Below are 27,910 nucleotides of genomic sequence, written 5' to 3' on the forward strand. Positions count from 1 at the left end.
TAGCTGTATCGGTTTCTAACCCACAGTGAAGAAATGCTCAGTCAAATGAACACTTTGCACAGGGCTGATACAGTCTCTGGGCAACCTGTTCATTACAGTTCTGTAAGTTTTCTTTAAAAACATAATTAAAATTGTAATTATACTCTCTTGAGTATACAGCATTATCTGACTTAGAGCTGCAGCAAGCAGAACTTTGCTTGACTGGCTAATCCTATCTCTTTGTTGCCATGAATTGAGTGGTGTACCAGGGAGCATGATAAAGACGTGCTGTGACACAGGCTTGATCTGCCCAAATGCTGAGGCAGACTCTGACCACAGCATTTTTGAAACCACTTCTGTGGCTACCTCACCAAAGTGCATGGGCTATTACTGGCAACACAAAGGGTTCCTCCCTTCAGGAGTGAAATCAGAAAATAGTGTGGAATTCTAGGGAGCAGAGTAGGAATCCAAAGGAAGAGCACCCTAAAAACGAGTGTGTTAAAATGGTACGCTGGAGTTTTGCCATGAAAATAGCTCAGCAGCATCACTGCATAAGATGTCTATTTATTCATGATCACTACCATCAACCATGTGTTTATGTATACATCTTAGAAATGAACTTTTATTTAATTGGATACATTCAATTCACAATGATTAAGCAGAAATACTTTCATTTTTCAAGGCTGGATATTTAGTAAGTGGTGTATTTCCAACCACTTGTCTTTAGTGAGAGAGAAGCCATGCCCCAGAACTCTGAAGTGGAGCTGGCCTTTCTTGAGGAATTCAGATCTAGGACTACTTCTGAGACCAGTTTCTAATTTTAATTACTGCTACCAAAATAAAAATTACTCCCACAAAGCAGATTAAATCCCCCTGTGTAGATCATCAGCAGAAGGCCTCTTTAAAGCTTATACAGAAATAGGCCTTGTGCTGACCTCTGCACAATGTAAGCCTCTGCTGCTGGCCCATCTCCACAGGAATGAATTTCATCCAGAAAGCAAAGCAGAAGAGGTTCAGATTACTAATCTAGGCTAGGCTTTTAATATTGGGCAGCATAAAGGTCAAGCAAATAGTTTAAAAATAACTGAACATTATTGCTATGAAGAACCTGTGCAGAAGTGCAGCTTTGTCTTTTTGGTGTTGATCTTTAACACACAGTTTTTACCAGTTGTGATCGTATTCTGGGTTACTAAATCTCATCAGTGATGAGTTGATTCCTTGCTGTTCAGTTATTGGCTCCATAAAAATTTAGTAAGTTATTAAAAACTGCTTCAATTTACATTTAGGCAATTCAGGTATTGTTTTCAATTTTCAGACAAGTAATTCTTAAATAATGGTTCTAAGAAGTGAGTGACGCTCTTACACATTAATTCAGCACTAAACCAATTAACTACCTATGCATGCAGTTTCATAACAATATCTCATCTTCTTTCAAGTAATTAGGCAACGCGATTAAGATCATATGTGTTGAATTAACATGTCAGTGCATCATCTCACTACGATTTAATCTAGGAGATAACTTGATCTGAAAGCCATATAAAAACCCCAACGATTTACCTTTCCCACCCCCAAGTCTCCAGTGATTGGTGCAATGTTTCATGGCAAGAGGTCAGTTTTGAACTTGTCTTCTATATGCATTTTTCTGCTTTGAAATGTGAATATCTAATTGAGGCATAGAGGTTTTATAAAATGGTCCAAACAATCATTTGTGTAAAAATTGCACAACAAAATGAAAGAGAAAATTCTTCACTTCTTACTCCATATTGGTCAGTTCGTATTTATCATACACATCATTTTCTTCTCCTGGCTGAGTATCTGAGTGATGAATTTCAATAAAAACAATGTAGATCATTGCTCCAAGTACACCTCCCAACATAGGTGCAACAATAGGGATCCACCACCAATTATTTCCAGCACTGCAAGACAAAAAACCCAAGACTTATCATGATTTGTTACTCTAGTGAATGTCCTACCTTGTATTTGGCAGTAAACAAATACAGTGGCATGACACTCTACTGTAGACCTTCCTGTTTTGTCTCACAGTTCTGTAGAAACTTCCCTGTCTGTCCTGCCCCTGCGGTGACTGAAATGCTGCGTACCAACCCCCAGGCATGCTGGTGCCCGTGCTGTACTTGCACCATAGGAGATACGGCCTCCTTACTGCATCTCTGGGTTTCTCCCTTGTGGAAAATGGGATTCACTGACTTACAATGAGCAGGGACATATTTATTGCACAGCAGTCTGGAGTGATGCTGCTGCCAGATGCTCATGAATAGGTTTTCAGGAGTGATTGATGCAAATGTGTGTCGCAAAAATGGGTTGTCTCATCTGCACGGAGATTTGCAGGTTCAAGCCTGCAATAGTCTATACAGTGTTCTTCTTGACAAGTATAATAGATTATACTTGATTTTGAGTAAATATATATGCCTTAAGGAATGTAATATACCAGTGACTGTCATGTGGATTATACTTGACTAGAGTGGTCAAGAATCAAATTCATTGATGTTGTGTCTTAGCACTGTGTTTAAAATGTGGGATCTTTCAGCAAGAGGTAAATAAGCATTTAGAAGTTTCATATACCTAAAATTTTACCTTTTTAGAATTGCTTTCTTCAGTAAGAAATTCCAGCATATTGGCACCACGGAAATGGTTACATTTACTTTGCACAATTATTAGGATTTAATTTTAAATGTGTAGATTTAGAAACATTTTAAAAGAAATAAGTCCACCATTAAATGGTATAAACCAACAAATAACAACCTCTTTATGCAGGAGACTTGGGCTTGTAGAATTGTGCTCCCTTTCTTGGAGGTCCACATTCATACAGTAAATTACTGAGTATTGGTTTCAGAGCAGAGGCTTTCTTAACTGTCCTGGTGCATGAAGGTGTTCTGATTTGATAACATGCTTTATTAATTGAATATGTGAGTCTGCAGTGAAAACCCACCCACCTTGATTTCATGCATACAGAAAATGGAGAAGTGACATTTTTTTTCCTCCCAGAAATATAAAGCAACAACTTCATCTGTGAGAGAAACTTTACAGGAAGCTGCCAGGGGAATTTTTAAACTGTAAAGATAATTATTCAGCACTTAGTTGTGTAGATTTATGCAGACGTGAACTTGTGGTTAAGTCACAACACAAGAATAGAACAGGTCTAATATCACAGTGCCCTACTGATGATAGTGTTATTCCTTGTTCAGAAATGCCTTGGATGTGCATGTTTTGTCTTTGGAATTGTTTATATTTTGCCCTGAGGATATAAAATAACTCCTGTTATTGTTCTACTGAGTTTATAGAGGTTTGTTGTTGAGTCATGAATGTCTGTTGAGCCCCTGAATTTCTGGAACAAGCATGGACTAAGGTTTTATTGAATTAATCAGCACAAGAAAGTCTGTATCAAGCACTTGCATGTTTTCCTCTGTGTGCGCCCGTGTGTGCCCGTGGGCACATAATCAAAGTGTTTCTTGGCAGGTTTCTCTCTCAGCTTGCTCCTTGAACTGGCACGCGCCTTGTTGACTCTTGCATGACCTTCTCATGGCCTGTATTTGCAGCAGCTGCTGTCAGCTGCACTTTAGACACCCTCTGCTAAGATGATGGCTGTAAAGTCTCTGTAGAGGGCAATGCCAAAGCTGAAATGGGGTCAGGACGCAGCTGATTACAAGTCTCCATGACACTCAGTCCTCCTTCACTGACACGGGAGCCAGAACTTTGTGACGAGAACAGACGCCTTTCACTGAAGTAACCTCAGTTCCCTTATGCCCCAGCTCTAAGCTAGTTGACAGCTTTGCTGCCAAGTTATCGGGGAAACACGCAGCTATGCCCTTGTCAGCATCGGGGGTTTGGTGTGGGCAGGGCAGGAGGGAGCTGCCTGCGAGGGGAGGAGGCACCGCACAGGCCTGGCAAGAGCACTTGGGTGAACTGCAGAAGTTTCCGGGAAACTACAGCGTAGAAGCTGCATGGGCTGAGAACTCTGTCCCATTTCAGAGCTGCAGATCCATGTCTCACCTAGGCAGCTGCTGCGGGTGCTAACACCGGCTGCGCTAGGAAATGCTGGGGTAATCCAGGCTCTCGGCAGTGGGGAGGTGGCTGGCTCCCGTTCCACGCTCCAGGGAGCATGCAGGGTATTTCAGAGGCCACTGTGCCATCCAAGTCCCTGTGCAGACGAGAGGTGTCTCCTGACCCCTCCCAACAAGTCCCCCGACTCGTCCCCGGGCCGGCGGCCACGAGGTGTCAGCGTTACCGCGCCGGCGGCGGCCGCCTCCGCCCCGCCGCTCCGCCAGCCCTGGCCGAGCCAGGCCCCGGCTCGGGCCTGACCGCCGGCCCTGCCGGCCCCAGCCTCGCAGGGTGCCCGGGCAGCCCCCAGAAACCCGGGGGGCTCCTCTATGGCCGGCGCCAGGCGCGATGCTGTCCCGTGGCGCTCTCCCTTCCCCACTGCTGGTTCGTGCTCTGCTCCGCTTGTCGACCCCCGGAGTCTGGGGTCTGTACCCAGAGCTCTGGCTGGTCTCTCGCTACGGACAAAGCTTCACTACCCAAAGCTTTTCTTAAGCTTATTAGAATATTAAGCATGTGCTTAAGGAAAACTCCTGTAGTTTTAGGACATTAGAAACACTTAAGTCTGTGAAGCCAGCCCCATCTAACGATGGGGACAGTTGCTGTCTGTGACACCCGTGGCACAGGTTGAGGAGCAGTTTGCAGGAGCAGGTCTCAGTGCTGGCTGTTGTGCTGCACTGGCTGGGGAAACCACGCCATACCCTGTGTCCCCTGGCTTGATTCTCAGGGAAACTGCTCCTTCAGGTGCCTTTGTGCAAAATATAGAACAGCAATATTTAGAAACCCCTGCTGAACTGCCTTCCTATTCCCTGCACAACTCTGCGGCCCAGCAGAACTCCCTCGTAGTCTAGTCACAGCTCCCTCCCTGAGAAGGTGATAAAGCCAGACCTGCAAGCACAAAAGAGCAGAGGGGACTTTCTGCTTGTCAACTGATTATCTCAGTGTTTACAGTATTTGCTTGGTATCAGAGTGTAGATTCGTCTCATCCTTCTGTATCTGCTCTATTCCAGTGCAAGGCTCTCCTGGTGGTCCTGCCTGCTCTGTAGGCAGCACCCAAACACCCACGGATTCAGACAGTGAGACTCGGTCACCCTGTGAGGTGCTTCCGCCCTCACTCCAGTGAACGTTCAGTGTCTCTTCAGGGTTTCCTATGGCTCAGTTTGTGCAGCACTCCCCTCGTGGCACTGTGGAGGTTTCACGCTTAGGGCCCGGTTCCTGGGCATGCCTTTTACTGGAGAAGCTTAAGCACCTGCCTCAAAGTTGTGGGTTCCAGTTAAGCTGAGACATCCAAGGTTTAGCTGTCAACTGTTGCTGCATCACTGAACAGCAGAGCATCAGGTGGTTCAGGATCCCATCCACAATCATTCAGACCTCTCCCATGGCCTGTTACTGAGCTAAAGCTTCCAGTTACCTGACAAAGCTCAAGTTTTTCCCAAGTCTCACCTGGATCTGTGCTGTAAATAGATGAGAACATATTCCCACTGTATCATTCCCTTGAATTGGTTATAGCTGTAGCCTTATAACTGATGGCAGGGAGGAAGACTTCTTTCTCAACTTTATACACCCCTGAGACTGCTCTAAGTTTATTCTGACAATGATCAACAATTTCATCTTGCATTTTTTATGTTCCCATTTTCAAATTTCTTTGTATGGTCTTTACAGTGGGAATGCATTCCCTCTCTCTAAATCCTAAAACTAAATTAGGGAAGAGCCCGTATTTGTACAGATTTAAAGTTTTCTTGTAATTCCTTAAATGTAAATGAGTAAGACCTTACTTTTGGAGAGGAGTTCATAGGTATTCTGTGATTAGACCACCGTACAATCAGGCTTCCAAACTTTTTCAGCAATGTAACAGCCAACTTCATGACAATTACAGGTTATAGCACATGACACTATAATCAACATCATAGTCAACAACTACTTGTAATTAAATAGGCATGAGAGAGAAGAATCCTAGGAGAGGAGAATCTGTGTGCTGCTGTTTTTAAAAAGCACAGTCTAACAGTACAGTGGTAAGAGCTGCTGGGGAGGACAAGTTTGGAGGCAAGTGGGCTAGGAAGCTGACCTCCCAGCAGCGGCTCGCCAGAGCTGCGTTATAGCTGAGCTTTGGATCCAGCTGTGCTGTGACTGTGGCTCTGTTTCTTCTATGCCATGCTGAGCTTTTCTGGTGCAAGAAAAGCTTTGCTACTGCTCTCCTCTACTAAGGCACATGATATGTATAGATGGGAGTCATACTAAATAAATACAGATTATCTGTACTTGGTGAAGTAGCTAGAGTGAAACCTCTGTTAACTGGAGCTCTCCAGTGCTCTGCAGTACTTCTGGGGATTCCTACTTGTAAATAACTGGAAAAACAAACTATACAAAAATAAACCAAAATATCTACCTCCTGATGACAGATTACTCTTACTTAGATATTCCAGAGTGCCCCTTACACTGGATGTGTGTAAACTGTGGGTTTGATGTGCAACTAATTAGCTGTGCATTTGGCCAGCCAAGAGTGTGTGTGTGCATGCACACACGCATGCAACAGGGATTTGTGATTGTGCTCTGAAATGTGGGAAAATGAAGAGAGCTTTCATTCACTCCTTCACTGCCAGGCAGGAAGTCAGGCTGTTGGATTGTTGTATGTTTCTGCAATAACTCAGTAGTAATAATAGGCCAGATCAATCTGATATGTCTGTGTTTTTACAGCACCCAATAAATATTCCCACCTAACTCTCTCACGATTTCATTTTTTTTTGTGAAAGCTGCAGGACAAGAGAAGAAAGCACTCTTATATTTTCAGTGACCTCTAAGAATCTCTAATATTTCAGGAAGGGTCTGCTTGAAACAATGATTGATATTAGAGATAATGTGTGTTTGATTTGCCTTAGGAGCAGGAAATCCTTTATAAAGCTCGGTTCCTAGAGGTTGTCTGGCCTAAAGTGTGTGAATAGCTGCTTCTGGTATGCAAAGAATTACCTATATGTGTCTGAAGTATGACTTGGTACCATGTTGAATCAGGACCTTACTTTCCTAGGAAGCAATTTTAGCCAAGAGCATTTTACTTCAAATCCAGGCATACTCACGTGAATACTTCCATCCCCCATCCTGCAATGGCTGTGAAGAGCCTTGGGCCCAGATCCCTGGCTGGGTTCATGGCACAGCCACTGTTCATTCCCAAGGAGCAAGTAAGAACAATTATAAGAAGTCCTACTGCAATTGGCTCCAGGCCCTTTGGTACGCTGTTATTTCTGGTGTCAAAAATAGCAAATATAGCCAGAAGAAGAACAGCTGTTGACATCACCTGGCCAATGCAAAGAAAAGAATATTGAATAAATATGTGCAAATTCCTTTCAATAATGAAAAGAGGGGCTATGGCAGCTCTGTGGATTGTGGTGGCTTAGAGCTGGTATTTAGATTTATCCCACTATACAGAGTAGCAGAATTGGGAACCCAGTGCCTCTGTACCCCACAGTAATGAGAAGTTTTGATATTTTTGCTGAAAGAAAAAGACAAGAAATGTGCTGAGGACATTTGAAAAAAAACATTCTGCAACAACCTGGTATGGAAAGAATAGAGCATTATTCACACAGTCTCCTGCATGAGGCCTGATGCTTTGTTTCCACATCTTTTCCTGTCAATGTAACAGTTCCATTTACTTGATTTTTGGTAGTTTTGCTATGGTAATACAATCAGTTACCTTGATACAAAAGTGGTTTAGGTGACTGTAGCTTATTCTGCTAAATTAGACTAAATACACACCTCTTTATTCAGGTATTGCATATCATAAGGAAAAAAAAATCAAAACTGAGCAGTTAAAAAAGTAGGAAATACCTAAATAAAGGTTGCATGTGTAACTCTCAAGTGAACTCTTTATTGCATACGTGAATTGAGCTGAAGGAAATGTTCTTGGAATTACTTTGATGGAAGTGCTGCTCTGCTTAAATCAAATGCTTTGTAAATGTCAGTTTTGCTAATAATTAACTTTGGGGAAACCAGACAGAAGTTTCAGGGATGTCAAAACATTCAGTTTCTGTACTGATTTAAAGGAGTTTAAGTTTGGAGGTTTTAAAAATTATTTTTATTTCATCTGTTTATAATTTTGTCTAAAACATCCATGGGTAAAAAGATCTTATGGAAAAGTCCACTGACTGATCCAAAGATCAGAATTGTCTTTCTTACAAAATTTAAAAAAATGTTTTGGGTTTTTTTTGAAGCTAGATTGCACAGTCTTCAAGTCCTTTACGTAAGGAATTTCTGTGCTCCAGCTATCCCTAGTTTTTCATAACTTACTTATGCAGTATTAGTTTCAGGTATGCCTGAAGATGACAGGTGAATTGATTAGAAGTAGACAGAAGATATGAAAGTTCATTTTTCACTGCTGGATAAGTGGGATTAGAGGATACAGACTGGAAATAAAGCAGAGATTTTTTCACATTCAGTCATTTAAAAATAACAGATAATACAAATCTATTTGCAAAGAGAAGGTTGGAGAGGAAGCTTATGGTAGCAGAAAACTCACATGTTCAAGATGTGTTAAACTGGCTGCGTAAGCATTACCTAAGGAATAATAGGTTCACAAAATGGGCTGGATTTTTATGTACATAGCTCTTCTGAAGTTTATGGAGAAGCACTGATTTATGCTGGGGAAAACCTTTTACATATATGGCATCAAATACATGTAGAGTGCAACAATTAATATGATGTATGTGAAAAGAACAACTTGAAATTATCTTGCTTGTAAAATACGACTAAAATGTGACCCCCCTCAAACAGCACTGCATTCTCATTGCGTCGTTCTCAGTGATGTATGACCGGACCAGTGAGATTCAGCATACCCGTTGGAGACCTATATATTCTGTTTACTGCTTGGTTTCACTGTTTTCAGTATGTTTAATTTGTGGAATCACGACAGCAAATGCTCTTACCTGATCTGCAAATCCATTTATGAGGGACAGATATGGAGCTGGGTACGTTGCAAAGATATGTGCTGTTGCATTAGGTCCTGTAACCGCCAGTGTTCCGTTGCTGTACTCCATAAAGGCATCTGTAGGAAACAGCCATTACCCGGTGGCACTTTCCTATAAGCACTGGGTTTTCTAGGACTAGAATACATGTGATAGGTCTGTGCACTTCACATTCTCAACTGAAACCAATTGTTTTTTTCTGGGAGCACAGTTAACAGATTTGAGGTGATTCACTAACCACACCCTCCTGCCTCATCTCTCCTCCTGTGCCTTGAAGTATTTGTTTATGTATCACATCTTTCAGAATGGGACTGTTTTTTCCCGTGCTCATTGCTCCAAACTCAGTGCCAAGGAGCATTTTCTGATTCTGAAGGCAGTTGCATTATTCTGTAAGAGGTGTCACATTTGGCATGATGCCCTGTAGAATGCAGAGCGTCCTGATTGTGCTCTTCGGGTTCACAGTCACCAGGAATTACTGCTATTCCAGTTGTCAGCTGTGCAATGACTTCTGGAAATGAACTCTCCTGAGAGACCTCCTCTTCTAAAGGAGTTTGAATTTTTCACTCTGCATGGGCTTTACACCCAACTGCTACGCTAGTCATCCGAGATATGAGGGGAGAGACTAGCCACAAAACTTCACTTCTTGGTATATTTAAGTTAGTGTATTTTTATATATATTGTAAAGGTTTATGTATATTGTAAATACATGTATATTTATGTTAGTATATTTAAAGCCTATTCTAAATAGTATAATATGACTTCTGTGTCAGAATAATTTGCTGCCTTGGCAAGCCCTGAAATGATATAAAGAGGAAGGCACTAAGATGAAGCACTCAAAAATCTGCATAGACAGACAAAAATAACAAATGCTATGACTATTTTACTAGTGGATCCAGTGATGAGGTGATACCTGTGAGTAAAGAAACAGCTCCCCATCTCCCCTGGAAGTCATGGTGAGAATCATTAGCTTCTCCCAAAGCTAGCAGACAAATCTGTTTCTCCTTTCCCATGTTTTTTCTACCTTTGCTTAAGGCCATGACACGGGTGCAGAGAATATTTAATTGTCTACTTTGCAGTGTTGGATTATTTTGTTGAATTTAACTATTTAAAAAAAAAGGGTAAGGAAAATAAAATTTCCCAGCTGTGAATTGCTTTGTACACCTTTAGAAAGGCCTCATGTTCAGCAGCCTAGCATATATATTCCCTCAGTCCTTCAGGGACCTCACTGGCAATGAAAGCACCTAGCTCAGATCTGGGTGTATGGGGAAGAGGGAGGTGTTGAGCTCCTGTGTCTGTTTTCCTACCGGTGAGTTTTGAGCAGACCTCAGTGAGTACAGGACACTCCTGCAAGTTGCAAGAAGGAAAAAGTATGGAAGAGGTTTGGGAATTAGTAAGAACAAGAGGAGCGCAAAGTACCTGAGCAGAGATAGGACTCCTGAATAGCAGGAAGAAGTCTCTAAGCCTAACCCCAGCCCTGAGTTCCCTCTCTCGGCTCCCTGGCCTACTGCTGCCCTTCGGCAGAGCAGAGCGAGCCCACCCCCAGGCCCTCTGCGTGCTGAGGTGCTGCTGCGCGCTGGCCACGGCACTGATCCTGGCTGGCTTGAGGAGGATTTAGATTCAGATGGAAATCCTGTTCTGGAATCCCACTGTCTCCAAATTCTAGTGCTAACCTTAAAACAAACAACTCCTCCCCACCCCAAACCCCAAACAAATCCCACCAAATCCAGAACAGTTACCACAGTTCCTAAAGATTTTTCTGTTCGTGATTACCACTGGTACTGAGATCCTTGCTGATCTGTAACAGACGTTTCCATCTTTATTTTCTCTGATGCACCTAGACCCACCCCTGTCTGCAGGCATAATGCCTGTAAGAGAGGCTTTGGAGGAGATGGACTGGATTGGTAGAAGCCCAGTTTTGGAGTAGGTGACTGGAACAAATTTCAGCTCTGGCTGAATGGATTCCTCAAGTCAGAGAGTCTGTTTCTAAGGTTTTTTTCCTTTTGTGGCACACCGTGTAAGAAAAATATGCCTCAAGGATAGGGGTGACTTTTAAATTATTTTTTTTTTTCCCCTTCCAATATGTGACTCCTTTATCACTCTACCTGGACTTCATTGCTTTGGAGAGCTACCTCTCTAGGGTGGTCTGAGGTTTAGTCAGGAAGGACCTGATCTCATATCCTGTAATCTCAGTGAACGATGTTGGTGATACTTGCCTACAGGCACTTGGATCACGTCTTTAATGTTTCTAATTTGCTTGGAAGATGAATAGCCCTATATCCTGGCTATTAAGTAATTTAAAATCCTTACTGAGAAATACATGATCTCAGAGTATCTGATTTCCCATGAATAGTTTTTCTAAACTTCAGAATATTTCCTAGAGTATTAGTGTTTCATAAATGTTGTAGGATACCTGGAATGCTTGAGGCTTTTGTTTTTCCCCCCTTCAAACTCTTTATGCTTCTTTCTTTCTCCTTTATGGCTTTAGCTTCAGTCCTGCCATTAGCCCTGTGTGAACACAGTCCTCTGCCTGCTTGGCATTCACTGAAAAATTGGGGCCTTAGAGCCTGCCTAACCTTTCGTTTGTCCTGTGAGCATGTCTAAGGTGTACTCACCATAATAAATCCCAAAGACAGCCGCTGCTCCAACAAATGCTCCCAGGAGTTGTGCTAATATGTAAATTGGTAATTTGGTCCATTTTAATCTTCCAGTCACGCACATGGCTAGTGAAACGGCTGGGTTTATGTGACCACCTGAAAAATAAATCACAAAATAAGTCATATGGATGACTTGGATACAAATCCTCATCCATTCTCATGTAAAAACGTGGGCACTTTTGAGTATGAGACAAGTACATGCTCTTCTAGATGTTATTTTGCAATTAAATGCTGACTGCAATTAAACTGAAACAAATTGGATTAAATTAGAGGGAGGAGGGGGGAAAGCCACCAAGATCCGGCTTCCCTCTTGATGTTTGCAGACTGTGCTATTTATCAGACTGCTGTCCTGCAGTACATCATCTATAGATCTATATACAGCTTTTCTAGATAAAAGTCTAAATCTGCCCTAACAGCTCTGATGAGAAGGTCCATCATTCTGCATGTATTCTTTCACCTCAAGGGCTTTGGCTTTTTATTTTTAAGGGAGGATTGGAGCAGCAGAGCATTCCTTCAGTTTAGTGGGCATGTATTAAGATTAAGGACTATTGCTGGCTTGATCATGTATCTTGAGGCAGATTTGGAGTACCCTGGATTTAAGTAATGTTTACGTCCCCATCTTCAACCTGGGGTTACTTAGGAACTCAGTTTTCATGAACATAAAATAAAATCATGTTAGGGCTGTCCAGCTTTCATGCTGACTGTTGGTGAGCTATGCCTAGATGGGATCTGGGGACAGCAGTGCATAGTTCTTCATCACTCATTTTCATCAAGCTATTACACCCTCCAAGAAAGGTCCATGATAAGGAAATTGATAAAGTAGCTGTGCTGAAACAGAGTTCTATTTCCTGTGGAATTTCCTTCCTTTGTATTTAGGAGTAGCTACACCTGAACTCTCACACAGAAAAGATTTCAACAACACTGGAATTCTTTGTGGCAATTTTTATTTCTAAAATATATTTACTATGTCCTGTGCTAGTCACTTCCCTCTACATCTTTCTTCAACATGGAAGAAGTGTTGAATGCTTTTGGAAAACTTAATTTTTTACAAATATGTAATTGATACTTAAGAAATACAAATTGCCGGATAAATAAACAGATGCAATGAAATTTACTCCACAGTAAAAATACAGACATAGCAGATTCATTGCTTACCTTCCAGGTAAAGTCTCATTTCAGCCTGTATGGTTATCAGAAAAAAATGGCCTTTGTCTTTAATAAAATGACTAAAAGAGCATGACCTTTGTCTGTCAAAGGCTAGTGATGGAGAAAGAACCTCTATGTACAGTTTCTGTGTTTGTTTGCACTTCAGGTCAGTGAGTCATTATCTTATGAAATCCAGGCACCTTTGATACATAATGAACTGACAAACACAGATAACAAGATGGATAAAAACTTCTTTGTATCATTTCCAAAACTCTGACCTGGTAGCACCAGTCTTGAATTAATTTTGAATTCCTCACTGTGTTTCAAATTTTTCAGCACAGAGCAAATAGATGGATGGCACCTTACTTAACAGCCCTTCATGTGAATTTTGATAAATTGTTGTCTTGTCTTTTGTTCTTTACTCTGGTTGGAATGAATAATTTTCCTTTCTTTCAGCACCTGATATTGTTCCCCACCTGTGTGTAATACAGGGTGATTATGATGGCCAGGACAAGTCATGATAGTATTAGAGATGTCTGATTAGCATTAAATCTGGAAAGGAAAAGGCTAGTTGAAGACTTTTGTGCTGACATAGGGGAGTTAAAAGATTCTTGGTTCCTGTGTCACTGGTAGTTTCCTGGTTAACAACAACAAAAAGTCTGCTTTGGACAGCGTGTTCTCCATTCTGTGATCACAGTCCTGAGTTTGTTCAAAATGTTAAGTTGGAAAAAATGGTGGGAAACTATCTAGACATTGGGGAAATTTAGATGGAGGAAAAGCAAAAGCAGAAATTTTCCTAGATGAAAGAGCTTACATTCACCAAGTGTGCAGACTATATGTTTTATGTTACCATGAATTCAGAGTTTCATGAAGAACTGATGCAAAACATTTTCGTGGTACTTAAACATGAGAATTCATGGCCAAAGAGCCCCAGAATTTGCTAACAAATCCTATATAGGAATTGATGTTCCAAAGCGTTCACTAGTAATCATATGTTGGGTAGCCACAGCCTATTGAAATATCTGTTCCCATTCTTTCACAGACAAAACGCACTGCAGGCAGAATCCTTTGTCATGGGAAAAACACAGGAAGCACAATACTGCAACATCTGCAACTGCTCTGCCCTGCTGGGATTGAACTCTAATCTTCTGTATAATGGAGATTAATATCCCTTAAAGATACCAGTGTAGGACAGGTTAGTGTCTTTAGAGGTTTTTTCATGATACTGCATTGGAAGAGTTTACCTGCCTACATGTGAACCAAAAGCTGTAGTTTAAAGTTGTTCAGATAATAGGAATGTACTGCTGAATTAACGTTGTGTGACACCATTGTGCTGTGTCTCAGTGGCAGTGACAAGGCTGCCTGTTTCGCTGTGCTTTGGACACTGTCTAATGCGAACACAGAAACCTGCTCGTGCATGGTGTCTCTGTGAAAGAGTTTGTAGAAGAGAAGAGAAATGACCACAGTAATTTCTGCTACAGCAACTATTTATAACAGCCCAGTTATACCTGCCCAGCTCGGCTTTACCCCCTTCATGAAGGGTAAGAAATGCCTTTGTGGGAGCTGGAGTGCACCTGCACTGTTTCCTTTAAGAGGGTAATATAAACTCCAGACAACATGGAGTATTGTGTATTATAATACACAATGCTATTATTACAACCCATCATTTTCTATTTTAAAGAGAGTATTTAAATGTTAAAAGCAGTTACACTAGTGTTTCTGATATTAATTTGGCCAAACTAATGGTGGAAATAGGAGACAAAGCACCATCCAATATGGCACATGTAGACACCGATTAGTTAGCCCAACTACAGACAAAAGAAAGATTCCTGACCAATATATATCGAGGAAAAGTTATAGCAGAAGCCAAGGGGCAATGACAGTACATTGACAGTGTATCACAGAATGTATCTCTAGTACTGGAACTTTTTGTTGTTTCTGCTTTCTACGATCTGCTGCCTCTGCAAATAAGCAGACAGGAGCAGACTTGCTACTGCTTGTCATAGGACATGAAGGGATAAACTGCACTTTGTAAGGTGAACCCTGCTCATTGTGGGTCATTCCACCTTCTACCTAGCTGGCAACCATTTTAGCTGGTGACTGCTGGATTCTGTAAGCCTTTCATGGTTATTTCCTTAAACACGGTGCATGTGCTGTCCAGGATCACCTCTACTGACAGAATTCTCAAAGAAAAAACAAGCAGATTTCTGGTTTGCACTGACCACTTTCCATAAAAGCCAGAGGTCTGCCAAGGTTTGCACACTGTAGTTCAGGTCAAAATTTGGTGGAAGATTTTGTCAAACACAAAGAATAGAAGGAGACAAGAACACAAAAGATTTACTAGAGAAATTCTGATCCAGACTCTGCTGTAATGGTGCTTGCAAGATACACGGTGGTTTATACCATAAAATTGAAGTAATTTAATAAGAGAGCCTTAAAATCATGGCAATAAATGCTGTCTAAGAAAAAAAGGTCACTTACCAGAAACGCCTCCAGACACGTACACTGCCATGGTGACTGCTATTGCAAATCCAACTGACACTGTCATGGGGCCACCATGGGCTCCTCTGCTGAGGACAGCCTGCCCCACACACCCACATCCAAGGGCCTGTGGTTTGAGAGAGAAACGTGAAACCATGAGTGTGTCTGTCAAATGTTACTGGTTAGTTTGCAACTCCTGCTGCTGTCCAGGTATAGCTGAAAATGTCGTTAAGCATTGAAACAATGCTAGAATTTGAGATTAGTGGCATGTGTGCCATTGCTGCCTTTGCTGCAATAAACATTTGCTCTTTATTTTCCCCTGCTCTGTGACCAGGAAGAATGTCTGCTAACAAGGACCTCTCTCTCCCCAGAAAACAGTTTTCGAGTACAATGGTGGGATGCACATCAGAACTTAAAGCCTAAACAAGATCCCACAGCCTCTACAACAAATTTCTGCATCTGAAAGCGAAGAGAGAATTGATTCTGTGGTAAGTTTTCAGTTCCAGATTGTTGTTATAAGCAATGAAAATAATTACTATAAAAGTTATGAAAGATAGTTCACAAAGTTTTTAATGTTTAATGTTGAAACTCTGGATGAGACAACTTTCTGGAGATTGGAGTGTGTGTTACTGTTATGCTGCCTTGATATCATATATTGGTCTATCAAAATATTTCACTGGCTCTCCAGCTTGAACAATTAACTGAAGTGGGAATACCTGAATAATTCACAATGGAGTATTCTCAGTGGATTTAAACTAGCCTCCATTTTGTGTTGGTTCCCCTCACAGAGAAGTTCAGCAACACATTTAAATGTGTGCTTAAGATGATGTTTATTCAGCCCTAAAGCTTCCACTTCAAGCATATGTTTAGGTCTGATTAAAGTTGGTAGGAAAGATTTTTCAAAGGTACAAAAGGACTTTAGTTTAAGACAGACTAGCTGATCCATTTCTGCCAGAAATCAACTTCCGCCTTTGAAAATCTCAATTTTAAATACATGCCTAAGTGCTTTCCTGAATAAGGACCCAACGCACTATGGGAGAGATCAATTAACATCTACAGCCTGAAAACTTCTGCTTCTCTGCAACTGTAAGTGACCTGAATCATACCATTTCTGGGATGTGACTAGATTTATCTTGAGCAACCTTAATTACTTGGATGTTAAATTGGATATATACAGATATAGAAAAAAAATATATATATTCCTCCTTTGATGGTACATGGGAATATGATTTTTTTTTCTTCCTACAAAACAATCCCATCTTAGCCAATGCAGTTGCTTTGGTTAATCTCCTTGCTTTGCTTTTGTGTTCTGCCATAGCATGTGTCACCAACGACTGTATTGCAAATATTCTTCCTAACTATGCATATTTAAATGTGTAAAATTTAGTTCTTTTAGAAATGCTTATTTTCAGTTGCAAGGCAGTTGCATTGAGAAACGGCAAAGTAATGGGAAAATCTCCTGCATTAGAAATGTGCCAAAAGTATTTGGTGATTGAGGTTTAACAAGAAAGTCCTGCTAGAATAGATGCAATTTAAACAGGCAAGATCATACTTTTGTTTCCATTGTTTCCCCGAGGGTTTTAGCTAATACCAAAATGTGACAGAAGAGCTCTCAATAAAATTAAGCTTTGCAACGCAGATGGAGTTTCTGTTATAAAAGTGCCCTGAGACTGTGTCATATACCCAGGTGCAGGTCTTGCCTTGAGGTTATAATCGTGCAAGCAAAGAAAACACTGTCTGGTGCCAGAGTGTTACAGCTGTCAGGTTGGGTAAGGGTAGGGTGGTGTTAGATAGCAGTAGGTTATTGGGCTGGATAATTGAAGGTTACGAGACCTATTCCAAGCCGCAGTCAGCTGCTGCGCAATGGATGATATATGCTTAGGTTGGGCTTTCTCTCACTGCTGTTAGTATCTCATACCTAGCCATTCATGGCAAGCCCAAATGCACAGACAGGTATAAAACCAAAACAAATGCTTTTTTAGTTGTTTGCAGCTGAAATAACATTTTTTAAAAACTTCATATGAGACAATTCTACTCATCATGTATTTATATGTTTAATTAATGTGGAAAGAATGGGTATGCTGGAATTTATAAAGTTTAAAATTAGGGCACTCGTCTAGAGGAGGTGGAGTTAGCATGCGCTGGCCTTCCTTTTCCAGACTTCTCAAAGGGAGTATTCCAGAAATTGCACCGAGCAAGATTTCACGAAAGATACGGAGCAAGTTCAGTAGGTTGGTGTGGGGTGCCGTGTACTCTGGGGTGCAGTCTGCCTTCAGGCAAGCAGCTAGATCTACAAGTGTGCACTTGTGTCCTGAGTTGGCATAGACAGAGTTGTGCAGATTCAAAGGAAAGGCCATTCTCTTGAAAATATTATCCCTTTCTGTAAGGATGATGAAAAAAGAGGAGCAGGGGAGATGGGTATAGAAGGGATAAAGGACAGTAACCACATCTGTGTATATCAACTACAAATTCACAGGAGAGGAGGAAATAACAGGAGGAGGCTGTGGCCTCCCTTCCCTGATTACCAGAACTGAGGAGGATCATACAGAAAAAACTGTGAGTCCTCTTGCATAACAGCTTCTGCTCTCCACGTCATAGTGAAATACGCAACTCCAGACACTCCATTTTTTGTCCAGTCTGCAAAGAATGAGGCTTGCAAGCCAGCCAGAACACAGCTGCACTGCTTGGTGGCGTTGGTGAAAGGCTCCCTGCTCACGTGTGACGAATGGACACTACTGCAGGCCCATTTGGTGTTTTCTCAGACCTGCTGTAGCTAGGTTGACATAACTGGAAACTGTCACCTAATCATGTAATTACATGAGCAGCAATCTAATACCCTGTGAATCCTTGCTTGGCTGAGTTAAGACCAAGTAGATCATCAAGTTGTAACTAAATATTCTAAATTCCTAGGCTAAGCTCAACCATCAGCTGCACCCACACAAACTCATTGATTGAAGCACATGGAGTCGATGGGGGTTTCATTTACAGAGTATAGCCAGATCTCTCTATCTTATCTTGTCTTATCTTACGTTACCAGGTTTTCATCTTTGCAGTTGTCTAAAGCCTGATCTGCTTAAATTTACTGGAGTAGTTTCAGTACTCACTTGGAATAGCTGTCTGCATGTTCTCTGCCAAAAAAAACTTGCTTCATAGACATTACATCCTTCTCTTTGTCTTGGGTAACAAGGCTAATGTTAGGAAACAAAAGCAACTGGTCTCCAGTGAACATAGTGTCTTGTTACTCCCTGGAAGCTTGCAGAACTTTATCCCACTCATCAGAGAGAATAAAGAGAATTTACCTCTGTCTGTGCTATTTTCAGGTTTTTTACAAACGCTTGTAATAGCATTTTTCAGTGTAAAGGGGATTTCGTGACAGATCTGAATCTAAAATTTTAGGGAATGTGGTTTTTTTCCTATATGACCTGTAAAGCTTTAGACATCTCAAAGCAGAATGTTTGTATCAAAAAAGCCCCTTCTTATTGAGCAGATCTAGTGGCAGTGTGCATTCAGCTGCCCACTAGCACTGTAACGTTAAAGCAGCAGCCAAGTCTCCAGCGTGTTGGCCGTGTGGAGATGATGGTGTGTGCTTTGAGCTCCGTCCCCCGGTGAGGTGCCGCGGCCGTCCCTGCAGGCAGAGGGTGGCTTCAGCGGCCACCGCTGGTGATGCTCTACACGGACACGGGGCTGCGGTGTGCGACGGGGAGTACACTCAGCAGTTACAAACCCCACATTTTAATGATGAGCTGTACACTTCCAATCGGGAAACACTAGAAAAATAGTTCAGAATTTCTATCTTAGTCATTTTTCAGGACAGAACCGTACTGCAACAGCCACAGCTAATTCTGAGGAGCCTCCGGGGATCCTCCACAGGTCAGTTTCTGTAGGGATGCCTTGCTCGGGTAGGGAGCAGCCCGCCCCTTTCCCCGCCGCCGCTCCCCCGCACGTCGCGCTGGCCCGCGCCTCCTCCCCGCTCCCCGCCCGGCTGCGGCCCTGGGGCGCTCCGGGGCCGCGGGCGAGCCCCTGCGAGGGGGGCAGCCCTGGGGCGGGGAGCCCCGGCCCGCTCCCGCAGCCGGGCTGAGCAAGGCGCGTTCCGCCCTCAGAGCGGCTGGGGCCGGCTCGGCGAGCTCCGGGGCTGGGGAGGGGGTTGCACTTGCCCTTCAGCGCGGGCAGGGACCTCCTGGACCAAGACTGCCGTGAGAACGTTGGAGGGTTGGTGGTGGTTTCCTTTAGCCTTGTACAGTTCCCCCGCCCCCGTTAACATTTCCAGGGACAGTTAGTTTAGGTGTTGCTTATAGAAGTAGGGAATAAACTTGTCAGATCGGAGGCTGATTCCTAAACTGATGATGTCCTTCTAAAGGCCTTTAATTTGGGGCATGTTTTAGAACTCACTTTCATTTCCAATCTCTTTACTTACAAAGCAAGTCTGCTTAAGAATTTATCTACTGCATTTCATAATAAGGTGTTTTCTGATGGATTAGCAACCCTCCATACGAGGCATATGTTTGCTACATTTCTGTGTTACGCAGGGCCTTGATTCAGACTGGGCTCCTAAGCATTCTTTCAATAGGGACGGTAATGCTAACAGCAGCAAAAATAGAGACACATCAGATCTACTAAAATTCAGGGCATTAGCTCTGCAAAAATTCAAGTTGCAGGAGACTCCTGTTCTTCCAGGGAAGAACAAGCTTAATCTAATTTCTTGTTTAATATTTGCTATTTTTTGTTAAATCATATAGTACTTAAAATTTTTAAGGTGAGGTAAAAATACAGCTTACCAGTCCAGTAATTTTTAAATACTTTAAAAGCACATGGCCCTTATTTTATCATTAATCAAATGTTTTGGTGGGGGTGGGGAGGATTTCTCCACACTATGGTTTAATCAAACTTGGAGTAATAAAAAAAGTCACTATATCCGTTCTCCTGATGATCTCCTGGGACACAACCAATATCCTCTTGGGTTCAAATGGATTTCCCTTTATTTTTTTCAGGCTTGCTATCTAATAAAATAAGGTCTTGGAAAAAAAAACCCCATATCATTTAGTTAATTAAATAGTATGGACATAAGCCTTAAAATGATTGCCATTTTGAAACCATTTTTTTAATTACAGAAAGCATTACTACTTGGAGACATAAATGTAAATTTAATAAGGCTTTGAATGAATTGTGTATATAAAGCTTTTAAAACATATAAAGATTTAGTTCAGATTGCTCTGTGGGAAAAAATACAGTGAAAATATTGAGGGACAGACTATGCTGTGTTATATAAACTGATGCTTTTAAATTTTTATTATTGCTTTTGCACATGCAATAGGAGACATAAGAGCTTGAAATCACCTAGAGAGAATGCAAAGGCCTGCATTCTCTCATATTTTATTATCATTAATAGCATACTCTTCATCCTGAAATGATAAAATTCTCTTATTTCCTGAATTATATAGGGCAACTGGCTTGAGTCAGTTTCTTCAGTAAAGATTATTTTTTTACTAAGTTTAAAAAATTCAGGAGAGAAAGGAAACGAAACATTTCTTATTCAGACACAAACTTTCAGGAGTAAAACATGGCCCCTTGTAAAGGGGCTAGGAAGAAAACGTTGGGCAAGGGAAGAAAGTCTTACCTAGTAGCTCCGTGAGGAGAAAAAGAGCCTATTGGGGTCCTGCTTCCCTCCCAGGTTACTAATTCATTCTTGAGTTGAGATGTGCTTCTCTGCTTTTCTTCCTACATCAACTGAAAAGATTAAAATCTTCCTAAACTCTTAAAATGTGTTTAGTCTAACAGGGCTCAAGGAATTGTACCACTCAGAGTACAGGAGCAGGCAGTGCAGTTTCTGAGAAAGGAGGTTTTTTGTCCTCTCTTAGGAGTATGAAGGTACATGTATCTGTTTCTTTTACTGTTTCCTTTGGGTGCAGGAACAGAGTGGCTAGATCTTTGCTGTGCCCTCATGGTTAGAGGTGCACGGTTATGAGTAAAGCCTCAGTATGTTCTCTTCCTAAGCTGTTTTCTGTTGGGGAGAAAAAAAAAAAAAAAGTTGAATGATTTTAACACTAAAGAAACCTTTGAGGAATGGGTTAGAAGAACTGAGTCAAGTTTGCCTTTAAACCAGACCATGACTGGAGAGCTCACTAGAATTCACCTTTAGCCAGAATGGTTCATTGAAGTGTGGAGATCACAAAGATATAAACTCACCGTATGGCACGAACTGCATTTATTATCTTCTATTCTGTTCTCCAACTGTTTATGGCAGTTTTAAAAAGCTACTACCTTTATTACCTTTTTTTCTATTTGGCGAAACTTTTGAAAAAACAGCCTCTAAATTTGTGTCTGTAAAATGTAATTCAAGTTTTGCAGTTGAATGTTGGAAGGATGCGAGTCTTCTGTGAGGCTCAGGAAGAGTGCCTACACTTCAGTCCTGTAAATGCAAACTTTCTGGAAAAAAGTGTATCTACAGAAAAAGGTCTTGGAAAATTAAGTTTGACTTACGGGAACTTCTTGGTTAAACAGTGAGAGCTGAGTTATGTGTTGGGGCTGATGTTGCAAAGATGAAGATAATTCTCTTTTAAAACTTTCATGCAACACAGAACATCTGAGTCACCTGAAAGTTTAAAATGTCACATACTGGAAAACTTAAGTTTTGTATTGAAAACAAAAGATTTCCTGTGACTTTTCCGAATTATTTGCAGTAATAAACATTTCAGAGTAAAAGAACAATTAGGTAACCTTCCTTTCAGTTCTTTCACATTCTTAACTATTCAGCTGAATTAAAGACTGACTTCAGGAAAACAGAAATGTTGTCTAGAGAAAAAATTAATTGGTTTTGATAATAGTAAAATTATAGAAATAATACCAGTGTGGAAGAACACCTCCTTAACCTCAGCACAACTAAGGGCCTTTGTCACCACTTTGATGTCTGTTTGCAATGCCGATTTAATACGGTTGCAAAAAAGAGAAAGAGATTGCACATCCTTCAGCAGAATCATTGGCAAAATTTCATGTCATTGGAATGTATGCAACTGGTACAGTTGCAGAAACAGAAAGGACTCCGAGTTGGTGATGACAAGGCAAGGAAGCGTCTTATGATGGGCAGCTTTGGTGTGGAAGTGCAGGATTAAATTCTATTATATTAGATTCATGAGTGACTTCTATTATTTAATGCTCATACTACAGTATTGCTTCTAGAGCCCCTAATGTATGGATCTCTGGGATATGAGAGCTGCTTTTCAGAGTGCAAACATTCCTACAGCCTGCGGTATTTGTAGCTTTATGTAATATTTAAAACTCTGTTCAGTGACATATACCAATTATAAGTAATAACCTTTGACAAACTTAAGTTCACTAAGAGCTAATTAGGCAAGATTCTGTCCTCCAGGAAATTCTCTGCTGATGGCAAACATGGTAGCTGTTAGAAACTACTGATATTTAATTTTCTACCTTAAACAAAATGTGCTGTAAGCAGTTTCATCCTACACAAAGAAAGAGTCTCCCTTTCACAAACATTTAGAACGTGGAATTTATCTTTGTTTAAAATTTCTGAGCAGTAATTTTGTATTAAATGCTAAAAACTTATTTCAGGAGTAAATGATCAAAAGCTACATTTGCTTTCATTGTGGTAATAACATGTAATGAGGATTCTAATTCATGTTTGAAATAATACTGTACAGTGTTGTAATTAACATGCACTGGAATGTAGGGCCACAAAAAGAAAGCCCTGGAAAAGTTCTTTAAATTTTAATCCTCTGGACTGAGCAAATCAGTGGAATGTCATACTTAAAGATTTTTTCAGGCAAGACTAAACTCTGCCACAAAGCAGGAGAGATAACTTACATAGTGAAGTGGTCAGAATAGGAAAACACAAAAAGATTTTTGAAGAGCAAAAGATAAATAGCCTTCCTTCTCAGTAGTTGGACTCTTTGCAGCCTGGGGTGTCATGCATTCAGTTCATGCTCATGCACTGCATCCACTACACACACACACAAACATCTGCTTCAGTGGGAGTTTTGCAAGAGGCTCCCCTTTCCAGTTGGAGGTCGAGCTTTGGGATGGGAACATACATACTAGCCAGTGTTCTGTTTCAGCAAGGAAGTGTGTGCTGCCCTGGACTCAGGAGATACTGGCTCCTGTGCAGCTCCTTTCTGGGAAACTGTGTTTAGTAAGATGTTCTTGAGAGTGAAAATGAAATACAAACTACGTTAGGTGAGCAGTAGCCAGTAAAGGAAGCCACATGGCCCATTTGGCATCTCTTTTTGGAACTGTTCCAATTCAGATATAGTTAATGATGTAAGCCAGAGTAAATCTCATTTTGTTTGAGAGCAACGCAGCCAAGTTCCAAAGGGGAAATATGGAGAGAAGCATGATGAAAAGCAGAGAGGCAGTCGGACATGTGAGTTCCAGACAGACTCACTGAAAAGTCACAGAAACCATTTACCTGACACAGTATGGCTTCTTGACTCTCTTGAGCTGGCACCCAGATGTTGTCCCCCAGAGAAACCCACAGGAGCCCCAAGAGGAAACGTACTGAACCAGGAGCCATGTTGAAGAACAGAAAGCTCTCCAGAGAGCTCTTTCTCGAGGGAGGCCGCAGGGGCAGCCCCAGCTACAAAAGGCTGAGGCTGTGTCAGAGGCTGGGAGGTGTGTGCACACTCTGGCCTCAGCCACCACGGTACAAACAGGCCCGTTTGGACCCACCTCAGGGACCTGTCGCACAGGTGTAGGCTGGAGGGACCAGTCCCGTAAGTTGGTCCCAAACACAGGGTGTAAACCCCACGTTACTCAGTATCCATTTCCTGGAAAACAGTTGTATCCTTTTCAAATGTTCACTGAAAACTCTATGGGTACTTACTCTAAATTACAAATGGCACATTACCATGTGACAGCAGCAAAGTAAATGCAAGAAATGGTCAGGAGTTCACAAATAATCTGCAAATACAAGTAGTTCAATGTGTGTTCCTCATTGCCTGTACTGCAAATGGAAGCTACATTAAACTGCATCACTCAAATTGCTTTATAGCAATCACATAAGAGGTGAAGCACAACAGTTTTTCAGCTTGATGGAGCCGTATAAAGTGAATATGATATCGTTCAAGACTGTAACCGAAAGCTCAGTGTAACCAAAACCACATGCAATTTGCATTTGGGTGTACAGGGACTGTACATTTTGGGGTTTCTGCCCCAGTTCTCCTTCTGGAGCGTCATTACAGAAGCTGTGCTATGCCTTGGGGAATAATTCAAGGCTTGATGCTGAAAGAAATACTTGTTCCCCCAGCAGAATATGTCTAAGAGTAAAATAGCCCCATCGCCATCAGGGTTATTCAGAGAGGTGACGATGGCAGCTGCCATCTGTACCATCAGAGCCTTCTGTACAGCAGGGCACTTCCAGGTTTCCAGAGTTTAGTTTCTCACTGAACCCTCCGAGGTTGAAATCAGGTGCTTTGCTAAGCAGAGAGAGGGGCTCACACAGGCTGTGTCTGTATCAAGTGGTGCAGTGCACAGAGCTTGTTCAGAGCACCTGTCTATGGATATCTGGGGAGGGGTTCCTCAGGAGGATCTGCAGTCTGACCCACTGGACTGAGCGTCCGTTAATGGTCAGCACATTTGCTGTGCTTCTGGAGCTCATCTTCATCTGAAAAGAATTTGGTTTACGTGCTCCGAGACCATGCTGCAAGGCAGACCACAGCATATTAAGTAGGGATGACAAGAGATGTTATCCAAACTGTACACCCAGTAACTTTCTCAAGGCTTATTGTCTCAAATCTGCCCAACATTGCAGGCAGAGCCTTCTCGCCCCCAGGTGAAGGCTTGGGTTTTGCCTGATGAGAGATTTCACTTTCTAGATGTCCTGAAATTAATCTTAGAGTTTGTACATTTTCCAGTTTGGAAAATAATGTTGCAAGCCTTGAGAGTTACCGAAGATGGCAGTTTAAACTCTTAATAGTATGTGGTCTGTGATGTTGTTCTCCAGAAAAAATAGAAATAGGAGATTTGGAGGGACAGAGTTTCAGCCAGCTAACTCCAGAGGTGCCAGGTTGGTCGGAGACATAGGTATGGTGAGGAAGCATTGGCTTCCAGACGGAGCCTGCGGGTAGTCGAAGGGTTCGTCCCTGCCTTGCACCTGACACAGGTGCTCTCCACAGCCTGTAAAACCCATCACAGTGACATGAAACAGCTTTCAGCAAAGATCTGAATCAGCTCTGTGCTGTAGGCCAGGACCTCCTGCCTCACTTTCACTTTGTAACAGGATTAAGACATCGTAATAGGATGGTTGAAGAAAGCTGTTACTTCTTTTGCACACATGGTGTCTGTTTTTCAAGGATTCCTGTCCTCCAACTTACCAGGGTGCCCCTTTCATTAACTCCAATTTAAGTTAAGGGTTTAATATTTATCTGTTCTTAAAGAGAAACTACTTACTAGCTGACAGAGCCTAAAAGCAACAGCAATAAATAACAGCAGAAAAGACAGTTTCTTCACAATAAATGCCTTGTACTGCCTCTAACTTGCTCAGTCTGAACATAAATTGAGGTATCCATGCACTGAAAAAAACTACAGTCCATGTGAGGCTCTTCTCTGCTTTAAGACAAGGTTGAAACTAGAAAAGGTAAGATAGAATTGAGAAACTCAGATTATCAACAACGATTTTGTAGCTTCAATTTCTGCTATATTCATATGGTGAATATACTAGAAAATGGGCCCTGCGTTTGCATTTCCTTTTAGTCTTGTGCTGCAGGACATTAAATAATAGCATTTGTGGTCTAATCTGCACTTTAATACGTTTTCTCCACTTGCCTAATTGTATTAATGGAAAGAGGAGGATGATCTTGTGGCGAGGACAGAGTACTGGAAGTCAGGTGATCTGGGTTATATTCAGAGTTCTGCCACAGGCTTCCTGTGCAGTCTGCTGTAATCAGGTTTGCTAATATATAAAATGAAGATAATGGCATTTCCCCTCCCTACCAGGGTGTTGTGACACTTAATTCATTAATGTTTGTAAAGTGCTTTGTGCTCCTTGCTTCTAAATGTGCTCCTTATTGTAATAATGTCTTATAGGTGGTATTAAATTTGAAAATAATGTTACTTTAGTGCCTGTGCATTTCAGTTGGCTGAAGTGTAGTAAAGACCATTATGTTCATGTATTTTATGAGCTACTGGAATTTTTTAGATTACTTACTTGAAACTTAGCTAATATAGTTAGTTATAAAATATACTATGTCAGTACTATGCCTGCTTCTTATTTTTTTTGTCCTTTCACTATGATGAAATATTTAGCAATAAGCAAGACTGTCTTGTTCAGACTAAAAGGAGGAAGAAAGAGTTTGGCATAAATAGTCCAGCTGCTCGACTTCCAGCTCTGCTTCTGAGCCTGCTCTCTACCCTGGTAAATCACAGGGTAGAGCTCTGTGTCCCAGTGCAAACTGCACAGAAAAAATAAGCAAGAAATCAAATTTTTTAAAAAAAATCTGAGGGTATGAAAAAGGGGAATTTTAGTATTTACCTAAATTGTAGCAGTACTACAGGACCAAGCAACTGTATACAATTTATGTAGTACGGTTAAAAACCAAACAAAAAAATAGTTAACTTACAAAATCTCTGGAGGTTCAGCAGTGCAGCTCCCAATAAATTCACTTCAAATCACACTCCTAAATTTCTGTTTTGCACAGGAAAATAACTCAGCTAAAACGTTCTTAATGTGCAATACAGTATGTTTGTTAAAGCAACTGGAAGTTGTGCATAGAAATGAAAGCAGAATAAACTGCTGAGTTTTTAAAAACAAAAGCAGAAGTATTATTGACATTCGTTGTGCATATCTGGATTTTTCAGAATGTGGTAGTTTACTGAAATACTACTTCTATATGAAATCAAATGCTTATCAGACAAGTGTAATACATAAAGCTATCTGGGTTTAATAGCCAGCGATAATTACATCAGGTGAAGAAAGGAATTACAAACTTACCATAAATAGAAGCAATTCATTCAAGGCTGTACACTGTTTGTCAGGCAGTAACCACGCTGCTGGTACAGTACAGGAAAAAGCATACACGTCCCCTTACAAGCACTGTCAACGTTAGATTAGTAGGAAGAAAGGAAAGCAGCTGACACTTACTATCAATATAAAAGTTCCCAGGAATTCTGAGAGGGCTTCTTTAACCAAGCTGTTCTTCAAGGCAAATTTCTCCTTTAAACTCCTTTTGCTTTTCCGGCTCATTTTGGCTTCCTCTATTGCTCTGGTGCCCTAGTTACAAATACACACAAAATTTGTTCTGTATTCGTCCCTGCTTCAGCTGAACTTTGACATTTTTACTTATACATTGAAATATGAGATTTCATCTTGTACAGCCAGTGAAATCATCTGACTGCAGGCATTGACAGAACCAACTCAACATGCCCTAACAATTCATCATGCGTTTTCCATCCTGTGCCTTCTCTGAGTACACTTCTATTTATACTGGTTAGATAATACCAGTAGTTCATCATCAGAACTTCTTTTTTCTTGCAGAATGGATTAATCATTACCTTTCCTGCTATGTCCCTTTTTTTTCTTCCCTGGTAAAAATGAATAAGACGCTGTTCCTGTCACCCTGATCAAAAAGAAAGGCAAAAAGAGAAACCACAAAGTAAGGAACAAAATAATGGTTGAAAATTTCTCTCTGACCTAGATTG

The 27,910-nt window shown here is 41.3% G+C and overlaps 1 protein-coding gene across 2 annotated transcripts; it reads right to left on the reverse strand.

The window, feature by feature from the left end:
• Positions 1 to 527: 527 nt before the first annotated feature.
• Positions 528 to 27,815, reverse strand: AQP9 (aquaporin 9). 2 transcript variants are annotated; one of them, XM_074916961.1, is made up of 7 exons: positions 27,764 to 27,815; positions 27,354 to 27,482; positions 15,266 to 15,392; positions 11,597 to 11,734; positions 8,946 to 9,064; positions 7,104 to 7,321; positions 528 to 1,895 (listed from the first exon to the last, which is right to left on the reverse strand). In XM_074916961.1, the coding sequence occupies exons 2-7, from the start codon at positions 27,453 to 27,455 to the stop codon at positions 1,733 to 1,735; spliced, it is 867 nt and encodes a 288-aa protein (XP_074773062.1). In that variant the 5' UTR covers positions 27,456 to 27,482; positions 27,764 to 27,815; the 3' UTR covers positions 528 to 1,732. The 2 variants fall into 2 exon arrangements, with proteins under 2 accessions (XP_074773062.1, XP_074773064.1); XM_074916963.1 differs by lacking the exons at positions 27,354 to 27,482; positions 27,764 to 27,815 and adding an exon at positions 27,204 to 27,290.
• Positions 27,816 to 27,910: the final 95 nt, after the last annotated feature.

The sequence above is a fragment of the Athene noctua genome, chromosome 13, assembly GCF_965140245.1.
Source record: "Athene noctua chromosome 13, bAthNoc1.hap1.1, whole genome shotgun sequence".
Taxonomy (NCBI): Eukaryota; Metazoa; Chordata; class Aves; order Strigiformes; family Strigidae; genus Athene; species Athene noctua.

What these genes read in the sequence shown, in the direction of transcription:
- AQP9 (XM_074916961.1), bottom strand. Translation starts at nt 27,455, where the DNA reads ATGAGCCGGAAAAGCAAAAGGAGTTTAAAGGAGAAATTTGCCTTGAAG. An exon ending in CGTGTCTGGAGGCGTTTCTG is followed by an intron (nt 11,735 to 15,265) that starts GTAAGTGACCTT and finishes TTTATTTTTCAG; the next exon opens with GTGGTCACATAAACCCAGCC. An exon ending in TAAATGGATTTGCAGATCAG is followed by an intron (nt 7,322 to 8,945) that starts GTAAGAGCATTT and finishes TGCATTGGCCAG; the next exon opens with GTGATGTCAACAGCTGTTCT.